Source organism: Citrus clementina, unplaced genomic scaffold, assembly GCF_000493195.1.
Source record: "Citrus clementina cultivar Clemenules unplaced genomic scaffold, Citrus_clementina_v1.0 scaffold_7, whole genome shotgun sequence".
In the NCBI taxonomy this organism is placed as follows: Eukaryota; Viridiplantae; Streptophyta; class Magnoliopsida; order Sapindales; family Rutaceae; genus Citrus; species Citrus x clementina.
This window is the reverse complement of record NW_006262075.1, coordinates 16,064,427-16,078,317: the sequence shown is the minus strand read 5'-3', so window position 1 is coordinate 16,078,317 and position 13,891 is coordinate 16,064,427. Positions and strand designations below refer to the sequence as shown.

Below are 13,891 nucleotides of genomic sequence, written 5' to 3'. Positions count from 1 at the left end.
GAAAGAACCTCTTTAACTGATAAAACAGAATTCATTATTTATGAGGAAACTGATCTTCTTCTAAAACTATCCCTATTTCAATCTCTTTCGAGTACGCATCCTTTAATGAACACGCAAGGATCTTGGGTCATTTTCAACACCACAACTTTGATCCTTATGTTTATATATACATATTTGCTCAGCAGCTATTCAGTCTAATTGGCCAAAACCCCATTCGTATTTGAGGCTGTGGGAATCTTGTTCCGTATGGATGATATTGAAAATGAAACCTCAACTGTTTGTTTATACGGTTTAATTGCTGATTGTAAAGCTTTTACAGGCGCAAAATAAGATGATGGTGATGGCTATTATAGCAGTGGGGGCCTTGGTCAAATGTTGGAGGATGCCCTTCCAAAATGGTAGGTCTCTTGTAATTTTTTTCTGTTAAAGAAGTAATTATTTCAAAAAAAAAATATTCATACAGAAATAAGCCAAATTTAAAGAGATTAAATTAAGGGTAATTTTGGAAGAATGCATGTATAGTTATAAATAATGAATTCTTTTAGTTTAATTAATGTGGTTCTTTTGAAAAAGGTGTTTTATTAGGACTTTTTATGAAGGAGCCAATGGTCTGACTCTTTAATTTATCCTAATGTAACGATAAGTCCATTTTGAAAAAAGAAAAAAAAGACCGAGCAATGGCAAGTCAAGAGATAAGAGTAATAATATTTGATCTTCTCAAACTATCTTACCGGCCACCACTTTTTAATTTATTTTATAATATTTCTGAATCATTCTTAATTAAAAAATAATTATTTTATTCTATTTTTTCCCTCTTTCCCCACCCCGTCTCTTTCTCTCTCTCTCTAGTATAATTATCACCTCTACGATCTATCTTCATCGACAACAGGTACATAAATCCATCAACATACGACGAGTTTCAATATTGAGTTTTATTAAATTTTATGAACAAGTGATGGATTTTGTTGTTATTAATGATATTGACCTTACTTCTTGTGATTTTATAAGATTTTGTTTAATTTTAGTTGGGGATTTGACTGTGAGTTAACATTTCATTCAAATTGCGAATCAATTTAAAAAAAAGAAAAAGAAAAGAAAGAGATGTGAGACGTGGTCAGTTAGTCTATTGAGATCCTGAGGGAGGAGAAAAAATATTTATTGTGCAATAAGGGAAATTCTAAAATAAATAATATTAATTAAAAAAAAAGAATAACATCATCCCACTTGTAACTCAATCTATTCTAATGTAACGGCCGATCCACTAACAAGATATTGTCTCCTTCACCCTTTGGATCTCATTCTTTTGGTACTGCCCAAGCCCACCCGAAAAGAATCCTAATAGACTCAAAGGGGATCACAAATTATGAGCTCATAACTTACAACCTTCCCAAGTGATGCAGCATGTAAACATGTTGCACATTTTAATCTATTTTCTTTTCGGATCAAGATTTTCTTCTGATCTGATTATGTCATGAGTAAATAACTCAATCACTGATTGATTGTTAATAAATAAAAAAATAAAAAAAAATTAAATCTTATCCATACACTATCACTAAAAGACACATAATAAAAAATCATTAAAATTCAATAATATTCGGATAAAAAAAAGGATTTTATTCCTTTCTTTTCACATAATATGGTGCGGTGCGTCAAATGAATACATCAGTTACATCAAAATCCAGGGTGTAAAGCTTCTATTGTAATTAAAAACACGGGCTCAGTGAGAAACCGCAGCTAAAATGTCCAAGAAGTCAAACAGTCAAGCACCATTTTTTTGACGTGGAGCGAACTTCGCTGCTTTCAATACCAATTTCTTCGCAGCTTCTCAATTGATTCATTTCTTGCTTTAAACGCACCAAACGTGAACATCACCAATCAGTTCGAGCAAAATACCAAGTTCTTTAACAGTTGTAACTAAAAAAACAAAAAAAATAGCGCCCCAGCTAAGAAACAGCTTTAAAAATGAAACTCCAAAGAAGTTGCATGCCCAAATATTCAAGTATTATGTGCATAAATAAATGTATTGAGAACAAGCATTGCTTACAACAACGTCCCCCAACAAAAAGAGAAAAATGAGTGTGTTGTCAATATTCGATCTGCGAGAAAAGGTGATTAGGAGAAATGGAGCTGATGCAGCTTGCCCATACTGTGGAGGGCCTGTGCTGGCAATAGATTTTGATGCCCATTTGAGATTTTGTTTTCTTCCAATCTCTCATAAAGTTAAGAAGAAATTCTACTGCACAATTTGCTCCAGACGCTTGGTCCCTGCAACTTCATAAGCAGCAGACGATGATGATGAGACATGCATGCTTCATCTTAATTTTGTTTCAATTTTCTCTTTTCCTAATAAGTCATGTTTGATTGCCTTGCTAAGCAAGGTTGAGTAGTGTGTGTGTGTAAAACTGTTTCAGAATCTATCTTGTAACAAAACTCAATTACTAAAATAAAAAGAAATAAGCATTATTGGATTGTTACATATTGCTCTGCTATATCCATTTGTTTAAACCTAAACGTGCAGTATTTTATACTATAAGCTTATTTTTCTGTTAAGACTTGCTTTTAATATTATTGTTAGTCTCTGGCATATCATTTTAAGCCTTTGGATCAAGTAATTTCTCTGTCATAATATTAGTGCCAAGATCTAGTGTTTACCCCCCTCTTGCGTGCAAGCTCTTTGGTTCACTTTCGAACTCTTTTCTCTCGGCTCATGTATATATGCTATTAGATCTTGTCTTAGTCTACGTTTCATGGAGGGAGACCCTTGAGACTTCTGAGACTTGCCTTTAGTGTTATTCCAGAGCCTTAAATCTTATTAGCTTAAAATTTTGGATCAAATCATTTCTCGGACACTTTCAAAGAGAATATTTATACACGATCGTAAACTTGGCTCTTAGCAATTTAACTCTGATATCTTCTCGCCTGAGATTATGTTTCTTAAGGGGAGTATGAAAGTGACAGGAACTGCAAGCACTCTGCAATACTACGTTTACACGGAAACTTTTATGTATCCCTCCATGGTTTGCTTTAAATACATCAAAGTGCAAAAAGTGTCTTTCTCGATCAAACACATCCACTAAAGTATTTTGATTTACCAATGGCCCCTTTTGTTTGTTTTGACATTAAAATTAAGAAAAATAATATGCACACTAATTATTCCACCTTCATCCCCACTAGGATAAATTTTTAGGGCAATTTTGATATTAATTCAAAATTTAAGGATTTCCAATAAAATATTTCAATATTTATTTGTTCTTAGTAGGGATGAGGCAAGGGGTTCATTGGTAGGTTTGCATATCATTATTTTAAAATTAATGTTTCACTTGCATCAATTATTAATATGATTCAGATTTTACCAATCATTTTCCTAATACATTTAGAAATAAAATATCTTTGCATATATATATAGTATTTGATAATTTTATTCTAATTTTTTCGGTATCTTTGGCTCCTATTATTATTTGAATTCAGGAAATCATCGGCACAATGAGCATTTCGGGCTAGCTGTTGACTGTTGAGCTATTCTCAAGTAGAAAATAAGTTGACCATACAGTCTTACAAAATTTACCAAAAAATTAAAGTCAAGCTATATAGCCCAATGGGAAAAAAAAAGGCCTAAAACTTCTTTGACAGTAATGTGTTTAAGGCAAACTGTAAGGGGATCTGTATAATTTTCCCTAACTTGGAAGCAACACGAATTTGTGGATTTAATGGTAGGCAGGTTCTTGTTTCTAGCAATTTCTAAGAAATATCAAAATTTCTTAGCCATGAGCGAATTTTTTCAAAGATTGACCTGGTCCTTGTAATTGACGAAAAATTTCTGGCTGCGTCAACACGTTTTGTTCAGTTCTGTTTAACGGCCATTTCAAAAGTTTTGGAAAGAAGGCAAATCATACAAGAGCTCCGAAACTTACAAATGTACAATGCCCCTGGTCCCAAGTAATTGCAAAGCTTAATTTTTTAACCCGATAGATCGGGGAAACGTAATGCGACTATAGTAGTCAGAACTAAATAGGCTAAATTATTAAGTACGATATTTTTACTCTCTTTAATATTATTTGTTAGATAATTGACTCATTCATTTCTCTTAAAATATCTTCTATGTTTATTTTTACGCCCAATTTTTTTAGGAGGTTAGCAACCATTGTGTGGCATAGGGGTTACGTCCCCAAATTTAAAAGGAATACATACAATGACGTTATATAGATCTAAAAAATTAAGTTTTTAACTTTAGTCTTAATCGCTATATGTCAACCATCTATTTGATGATAAATTTTATAATTTATAAATTATTATTATATTATTTAATAGATAAATATCACGTTTTAACGTAGAATCATTCACGAGGAATAAAGCATCAATATAAAGAAATCATAAGCAAATAAAGAAAACAGCTAAAGACTAATCACAATTCAGTATTCACATGGTAATAAAGGAAATCGTGCACAATATACAATATTGAATCCATGTTTAAGAAAAGATTTTTATGATGGAGATCCATCTTTTCTATCAAAATCCTACTCAGTTCTAACAATAACAAAGGAACGTCACTTTTTTAAAATATAAATATAAATATAAAATTTCTTATCAAAAAATACACACACACACACACATACATTTAAACTTTCTTTGTAATCAATATTTATAAGTAGGGTTGGCAATCGGGATGCTCTGATTGGGATTGGTCAATCCGAATCCTGCTCTAATTGTCAATTGAGAGAAATTGTTTCAAATCCCATCTCGAATAATAAATAGGAACACAAAATTTGTACTGATCTTGTTCCCATCAAAACCGATAAAGATCATAAATGTCTTAGATGGCGTGAGTTTACTATTATACTATGCAAATTCTATCATAACCAATATGTCAAACGAATATGATAGACAAGTCATATATTTTTTATTTATAAAAATGACTTATCGTACAAACCTTACTGACATGTTAGTTATCTATAATTCATATAACTAATTAGTCACACGCTTCTGAAAATCCAAATTTGAGCTACAATTAACAATATAGTCGAGATTCAAATTTCATTCAAATTTCGTTCATTTTTCAAGCATCATAAATCCCATTCAAATAGTAAATTGAAGTAAAATTTCATTTCAAATCTTAATCCAAATAGTATATTAGGGACGACAAAATTCAAGTCCGAGCTTGGGTATGGTAATGCCCGGAGCCAAGCTTGGAGATGCTTTTTAGACACCCGGTCCAAGTATTATATATGTATATTTTTTAATTTATTTTATAATTTTACAAATTTTAAAATTATTTTAATGAAAATATATATGAAAATATGAACTGTAAATATTTAGGATTTTAAACACATGTAATAATTAAGTCAAATAAATACAGTTATTTAAAATAATATTATATTTTATAACATTTTTTTTTTGTAAAATGTAAATTTCTTACCGAACCCGACAGAACTAACCCCACCTCATCCCCACATCACCTAGGCTTGGTAGTTGGGTATTTTTGACGACCCCCATATATCAACACAAAAAATTTTATATCGCTACCGTTCGGGACTAGATCCTTAATCCCACTAAATTCTACCAATCCGATTTACGAGGCCAGTAGGCATCCTATCAGTCCTTTCCATCCATTTAAATATACTGTTGGATGGGTTCAATGCTTATGTTGACCATATTCTAAAAAGCCCTTTAGTAGAGTGAAAAAAAACACACATAGAAGTTGAACAATTAAACAAGGTTAATTCCAGTATCATATGGAGTGCGTTACAAAATAGCACAATATTATATCAATCAAGAGGCCTTCATGCTTTTGAAAATCTGAACATACATAAAAAATTATGAACTAACCCTCGAATCCGAAGCAGAATAAAATTTCCAAATAACATCTCATGATCCATTGTTTAAAACAAAAACTGTTTCCACATTAAAAGGGGGGACTAAAATTTCGTTTGCTACGGTACCAACAATATCTTAGCATAAGAACCTCAAAACTCTTAAATAATGAAACACCTCAAAACTCTAAATAATCATCAAAATAATGCGAACTGCCTAGTTCATTCTTCTGATCAGTTCATTGACGTAGTTCTCACGGTTTCCAGCATCACCACCCTCGACATAGTGGTTCCTCTTCTTCTTCAGGCCACCCAATGGTGCCTTGAGCTTAAATGGCCATAAAAAGTTGTTAGCCTCCTTAAAATGAGGTCCCACTGTCATAATCTCATGGATCAGGTCTTCCATGCAGATGATACCGAACTTGCCCAAAGCCTGATACATCATCATTCATAACATGTTAAGCGAGGCACTATGCAGCACAACTGCCACATGATGAACACTAAGGAACATAGGATGCGCAAACCTTCTCAATAATTGAGTTATCAGTCAAAGCAATTCTCTGCTTATCTAGCTTTCCATATCCCCTCTTGTAAATGAGCTCCCTAACACTCTTCAAATTGGGGTATCTACATGAAACATGAGTTCATCAGACATGTTACACATATTAGAAGCAAAAGCCTTCCAAATAGTAAAATCACACACATAATATTTGACCTACCCATAGGTGACGTAAGGTTCAACCCTATGAAGCATGTTCATGGTAGCTTTGTTCACTTTAAGAAAAACTCCATTGAAGATCTGTATTATTCAAGGAGGAAATTAATCAAACAATGTTCTTATTCAAGAAAAAAGTTGACACTAGATTTTGAAATAAATCAAGTTTCAATACCAAAATTACTCAATGTCATGTTGCATGACTATAATTTATCACAAATTAATGTATCTACCTTCCATATAATGCAACCACAACATGAAATTGAAAAAGAAAATCCAACTGAAACATCTCACAGGCGACAAATACACAGGCCCAAACTAAGATTAAAACAAACTAAAGACACCACAAAACACTACACAATATACTAAAACATTAAACCGCATCAGAGCAATGAAAGACGGAATAAAAACAATTAATGCTCCAGCTACGTATCACAAGTCTCCTCCAGCCAGTAAACAACTACAATATTAAACAAGACTAGTACATATTCCCCCCATTTTCTCTTTTCTAAGAGAGATGAGTCACGCCACAAGAACTTTCCAGACTAGAAAGTTTCCAATCCCACCCATGCGAACAACACAAAAACTGAGAAGGCATAATAAGAAAATGGCAAGAATATCACAAAGCTTTAAATCTAATTCATATGGAAGTAAGTAGAAATCAATAAACTACCTGTCTTAAACGTAAAAGCTGCAAAATCTTCTTTGTCTTTGGGTCAATGGCATTGATACTGAGAGTTCCAAAGCACACAACTAAGTTATTAAAATCCATACTCCACAATTTTGAAAAAGATCATAAACATCAATAATGCCAACTTACCCACGGATACGGATGATAAACAAAAGCTTAGCTTCAGGGTCAACATAAAACCCTCCTTTCAATTTAGCTTCACGCTTCAATTGAATCAACACCTTTTCCTAAAATTAGGGGAAAAAAAGAATCTTGTTAATCCAAATATAGTAATAAAATTAAACTTTGAAGAAGTTTACAACGATCACCTGCTCAGCAAACTCCTTTGCATACTGCTTAGCCCTATTGTAAATCAGCTTCCTACTCTCGAGCTTGTTCTTCTTGGAAGTTTCAAGCTCCTGCTTCTTTGCCAAAGCCCATTCCTCATTCCTCTTCTGCTTCTTCAAGACAGACTCTGGAACTGGCGCCTTGGCTTCTACTTCAGCCATCTCTATAATAATAACAAACCCACATTCAGAATAAGGTCTAGCTTAGTAAAACAATAAACGTGCATGCCATAAAATCAAAACATACTCGAATCCTATAACAGTCCCAAATAGACATTATTATCATAGCAACATTAAACATCCCTAACAACATTGAAGCTACTTGTATCTTCTCTAATATGCAGAAACCTACATTACAAAATATAATAACCTAAAAGTAAAAATTTTGACCAATATTAATGAAAGTGGAATAGTTAGTTAAAATGACATGGAGATGGATCAGAATACTGGCTTGGATTCTCAAAAAGAGAAAAATCGCACATTATAATCATTGTCGATCATCTGGGGAAATAATCATCACTTCCATCTCAATCATAGTTAAAAATTTGCCCTCAAAACTCTTCTTTCAGAAAAAAAAAACAAAAGACATAAATTGAGCCTTCTTCGGATTAATTATTAATGATACAGATTTTGATTCAAGCTCAATGAAATGAATTAATTGTAATAGGCTTTTCTTATTTCTTTTACTTTCCTCTTTACATATTCTCACCAACCAAAAGCATAATACATAACAAAATTGAAAAAAAAAAGATCAGTATATTTCAACAAACGAAAAAAAATGCCCAGATGGATAAAACGGCAAAAAAGCAACATGATCACAAAAATAACAACAAAGCAGAAAGTTTGAACAAGATCAAAGGCTGAAAATCCACAAAGGGCAGCATATATCGATTAGAATGAAAATGGAAGCTTAAGGGCTAATGAAATCTGAGTCGACTCACAGAGTTTAAGTGTCGTGTCCCCTGGCCGTAGAAGATCGGACTGCGGAAGAACCAAATAAGAGAGCTTCTTTGAGCAAGTTATATAAGAGTGGCTCTGTTAAGTGAAAAAGCTAGGGTTTTGTAACTGTAAAACTTGTCTAAACGCTGCGTTCTAGCTTGTGAACTATTCAACGGCTGAGATTAGACTCTTATTGAGAAATGGATCTTCACCGTGTGTTTAATATTAACGCTGCGTTCGGTGAGTTATGGACCCTGGAATAACATATTTGGGCTTATGGGCATGATTTTTTAATATCAAGATACAAGAATTAGTTGCATATTTAGAACTAAAACACATATTTATTAAATTGTCTTGAGCAACAGGTTGGGACCTAGCAATTTTAACGCACAATTTACCGGCACAAGAAGTTAAAAAATAAAAAAGAAAAGGGAGAAAATAAAGGAGGAACTGGGGCTAAGCACGGTAGTGTTGGAAGACCAAAAGAAGAGAAAAATAAATTTAAAAAAAAAAAAGAGCATGGGAGGAAGAGGAACAAGAAAAATTTTTATATGAGGTTTGAACAATATTAATAATTGATAGAATGACGTTTTATGAGTAATGTTTTAATTAAGGTTATTTTTGTTGTACAAGAATATGTTATAAGAAACATATTATACTCTAAAATATTTTAATGGGGTAAATAATAAATAGCAGTTTTAAGAGGTTTTTGGAGGGGTGTCAAGAGTACCACTCAAAGTTAAAACCAAAGAGTGGAATTATTACTTAATTTTTTATATATTATTAAAAAAAAAAGTTTTGAACGGGGTGGAGAGTATTTATGAAATAATAAAATTATTTATTTCTTTAATGGGGTAATTTAGAAAAGGGTTTTATGAGGAATTTGAAGGGTGATATGAAATATCCCAAACTAATTATTCTTACAATTTATTTTGACTTACCTCTTTTGTGAACTGAATATTTTCAAATCACCCTCCTCATTTTTGAAAATCTTAATTTACCTCTATTTTTGTTAAGAAAAAAAAAATATTATTAACCCAACTTCATATTTTTCTTATCTTTTGAACAAAAAGGAAGTAACCTGAGCTGTTAAAAAATAAGGAGGTTATTATTGTTATTATTATATTTTAAGCTCGGTTTAACATATTTAAACTCCAAAGACAATTAATACATTTTAGGCCCAACAAAAGCACTCTAGGTCGGTTTAAATAATGGTATTTCATAAATAACATTAAATGAAAATTATGTTTATTTGATGTCTTGAAGCCGAATCAATCATTTTAATTTTTTTATATATTATTTTAAAATAAAAATTATAACAATTTTCTAAATATTGTTGAAAATATATCAATAAAAAAGTTATATCCTCCAAGCAATGTTAGCAAATATATAAAAACTATAAAATAATTTTATATTCTTTCAAATATTATTATGTAATAAATAAAATCTATTTATATAATTAAAATGCAATATTATTTTAAAACACAAAATAGGAACTATTTTCTAAATAAAATAACTTTCTTAAAATAAAAATAATTTTCTTACATATATTTATAATAAATTATAAAAAATACAATTAATCATGGTATTTTAGTTAAAAAATTTATATCATAACATATTTTTTTGGTTTACTATATTGCATTAAGCTATTTTAGACAATTTAATTTTATATTTTATTCCACAAAATAATGTTTAGAATAATAGAATACATTTGAAAATAAAGTAATTACACTTAATAATAATATCTCGCACAAAAATATGATGTAACTATTAAAATTTTTTTAAATAATAAATAACTCTTTACTCTCTCTCACTGTCTTCACTTTTTCAGATAAACAGCCAAACACAATTTTTTTTTTACTTTCATTTTTTTATATACTATTTTAAAACAAACTACCAAACGCATTTTAACTTTTCAAAACATCACATGAAAAACAACATTTTTCTTCTCTACAATAAGAATGGGAAACACTAATTGAAAAACGATACCAAACCCACGTAGGGATGGCACTGGGGCAGATATGGATTGGATCTACTCTGCTACAGATCCAAATCCATAATAAAAATTAAGATCCATATTTGCTCTAGATCCGTCATGAATCCATATTTTTCGCTCCATATCCAGATCCAAAAAAGAAATAAATATCTATATCTGCTCCAAATCCGAAAAAAAAAATTAAAATCCAAATCTGCTCTAGATCCGTCATAAATTCTAAAATTCAGTAATAAAAAAGTAATATTTTTTTAGATTGAAAATTGAAGGCTAAAATGTATTGATAACAAATAAATTATATAATTTTTCTCAAAAATATAATAAATATTGGAGCTTATACTTTTACACCAAAATAACAAATAAGAAAGATAATAAAATATGATTCAGAAGTAATTGCAGAAGTAAGATCAATCTAATATTCTATTGTCTCATTCATCATTCTAATATCCACAATACACCTACCCTCATTTCTACAACATTAGATAATGACATATAAATTAAACATGATTTATATTTAGTCATTTATTATTTTTATTATGACCATATTTGACTAAATATATGAATAACTATATTCCTTAAAAATTATTTGGCCAATATAATAAAATAAATTGACAGGTTATATTACTTGACTTGCAATTTGAATATTGCATGTATATGATTTGGGGCTGGCTGACCTTTAAATTTATAAAACTAAGCTTTAAGTTTTAAGATTTTAAATGCATGGTAAATACTACTAATATGCTATGAATAAAATTTATTATCATTATAATTCCACAATTGTTAAGCAATTTTTAAAATAAAATAAAATTAAAAGATGAGTGGATATGGATATGAATTTAGATATTAAGATAGATCCAAATTTGCTCAAGATCCGTCTATCCGCATATCAATATACAAATCCGATCCAAATCCATTTTAAACTGATCCAAATCCAATCCGATTGGATTTGGATCACGTGGATCTTGGATCAGATCCAATCCATTGCCATCCCTAAACCCACGCCATGAGCTTTGAGAGAGAGAGAGCAACGAGAATGGGAAAGGTGTAAAGCAATTTTTTGACCATAAAAATTTCGTTTAACCACCTTTATTTTTTTAAATTAAATACAGGTTCAACAATTTTTGAGTTTCTTGCAAGATATCAATTGATATTTGGAGGATTGCAAAAGATTAACAAGATATTGGAGAATAAATATACGTTTAAGGGGAGTTCTATTTTACAGAAATATTGTATTATGAATGTATTTATTTTTTGAATATTAGGCTATTTATTACAGATCACTTTTAAGAAAAGTTCAAATTTGAGGAAATGTTAATTAGGCAAAAATAAGTATATTATGATTAATTTGATTTTGGTGAAACTTTGGAGTTTATTTATTAAATAATTTTGAGGATTAGGAAGTTTTTGATATATGAATTTTGGAGTAGAATTTTTCCGAAATAATGAATTGAGGATTGATATGTTCAATGATATGAAGTTGACGGATATATAAATTATTGAGGATTGATATGGATTGGAGATTAGCTAACTAATAATGATAGCTTTTTAAAGAATTATAGTGCAATATGATCTCAAAATAATATTTAATAGGTTATTCATGGCTAAGAAATTATATGAAATTACGCCAAGAAGTTTTTCTTAATGGTTTTGGTTAATGAATTTAGTGAGAATTAGTTTAATTTCATAATTTCGAGGATGTTTATAAAGTATAGTTTGATGCTTCAATTAAGTTTTTTAGAAATAGATTTATTTGCTATTTGCATATGGATGTATTTATTAAACGATATAATAAATGGTTTTCTTTATTTATTTTTATCTTTCATTATAAATGTATGAGGATGTTTTAATGAAAAAAAAAAAACTAAAGTATGTGAAATTCTAGCTAAGTGATTGACATTGAAAAGTGTATATTTATTAAAGATAAAATTATCAATTTTTTACTTACAGTATTAATTAATGCCCTTATTATTTCTAAATTATCTTAATACTGTCTAATAATTTTTTATATTAAATTAATTTACAGTATGTTAGTTTTTATATTGTAAATATTTCAAAAATAAAGAGCAAATTGGAACTAAAAGTGAGAAACAAAAAAGAATTGTTGGAGCCATTTGGAATGTATTATTAAGGAGATTTAATAAAAAAAGTTATATAGATAAATAATAATAAAATAAAAGAAGATGAAGATTTCTGCTGCTTATAAAAGGCGAGGGGGGCAGTGCGGAGAGAAGAGAGGAAGCTGAGACTGAGACCTAGAAAAATTTCTTATTTTGTATAGTTCAATCTCTTATAATATATATTTCAGAAGTTTGTTCAATAAAGTAAGTGTTTTGTTGTTCAATATGAGTGATTAATTTTTTGAGCTGAGGTGAAAGGAGAAGCTTAAGAATTTAAATTATTGATTAATTATTTTCTCAAGTAAGTCTTAAAATTTATTTTATTTGTTGTATTTTTCTTCTTTACTAGTTTCTTTTATTTCATGTTAATTTATAGAACTATATCTCTTTAGATTTATATGATATTAGGACATAATGTTGACATTTCAATATAATTGTGCCACATTACGTATTTGATCCCATATTTATCACACAAATGTTTACTTAAGAATTAAATGACATAATAATTAATTGGCAAAATAAATGCAAAATTCAAATATGAGAGAGTTGTTATAACTATAGTTTAAAATCCGAGAGTGAATCCCATAACCTTAGCAAATTTATAAATTGATTCCTATTAATTTCTTTTCTCGCATTTAATTTTTTTGTTTAATAAGTTGACTACTAGATTTTAAATTTCTCGTGGTTCGACCTTAGACTCACTCACTTATATTATAACTAGATATTTTCATATTTGAGAGTAACAATACTTTTGAGTTGTGCCAATTTTTTGGCACTATTGCCAGTAAATTTTTTAAATTTGGTGTCAATTTATTTTTGCCATTCGTTTCTGTCTGTCATTTTATTTTATTTTATTTTTCTGTAAAACTTCAGTTAGCGCCCTTCTTCTCTTGAAATTTTAATATCATCTATAAAATTTATGAAAAATTTTATTTTGATCCAGAAACTTTGCAAATCAGTCCCTCAAACCGAATTAGAACTTGATTATTTGGACTTTGCCTTATTCTTTAGTCTTTTGGAATTAAAAGACTAGATGAACTTGGACCTTTGGATTTTGTGGACATAACATACATGGATTTAAAATTACTATTAAGGCCCAGAAATTAAATTAATTATCTAATTAGTTGGTAATTCTTAAAATTGGCAAAAAAAAAAAAAAAAAAGAGAGAGTCCACGCCTTAAGGGTTAGTATTCTTTTCCTGCATTCTTCTTTTAATTACTGCAATTTAATTCTTATATTTTTTTTTGGTTAATTTATATGGTAGGTTTAACCTTTCTATAATGTTATTTTTCAGTTTACTAT

General features: G+C 29.8%; 1 protein-coding gene and 1 non-coding gene across 2 annotated transcripts; both read right to left on the bottom strand.

Annotated features, from left to right (window-relative positions):
• Positions 1 to 5,757: 5,757 nt before the first annotated feature.
• LOC18037132 (60S ribosomal protein L7-4) lies at positions 5,758 to 8,588 on the bottom strand. The gene is made up of 7 exons (XM_006427693.2): positions 8,481 to 8,588; positions 7,522 to 7,703; positions 7,343 to 7,440; positions 7,196 to 7,253; positions 6,527 to 6,606; positions 6,332 to 6,434; positions 5,758 to 6,240 (listed from the first exon to the last, which is right to left on the bottom strand). The coding sequence occupies exons 2-7, from the start codon at positions 7,699 to 7,701 to the stop codon at positions 6,025 to 6,027; spliced, it is 735 nt and encodes a 244-aa protein (XP_006427756.1). The 5' UTR covers positions 7,702 to 7,703; positions 8,481 to 8,588; the 3' UTR covers positions 5,758 to 6,024.
• Positions 7,973 to 8,065, bottom strand: LOC112097065. Its single transcript, XR_002904723.1, has one exon. It is a non-coding gene; the product is annotated as a small nucleolar RNA Z103 (small nucleolar RNA).
• Positions 8,589 to 13,891: the final 5,303 nt, after the last annotated feature.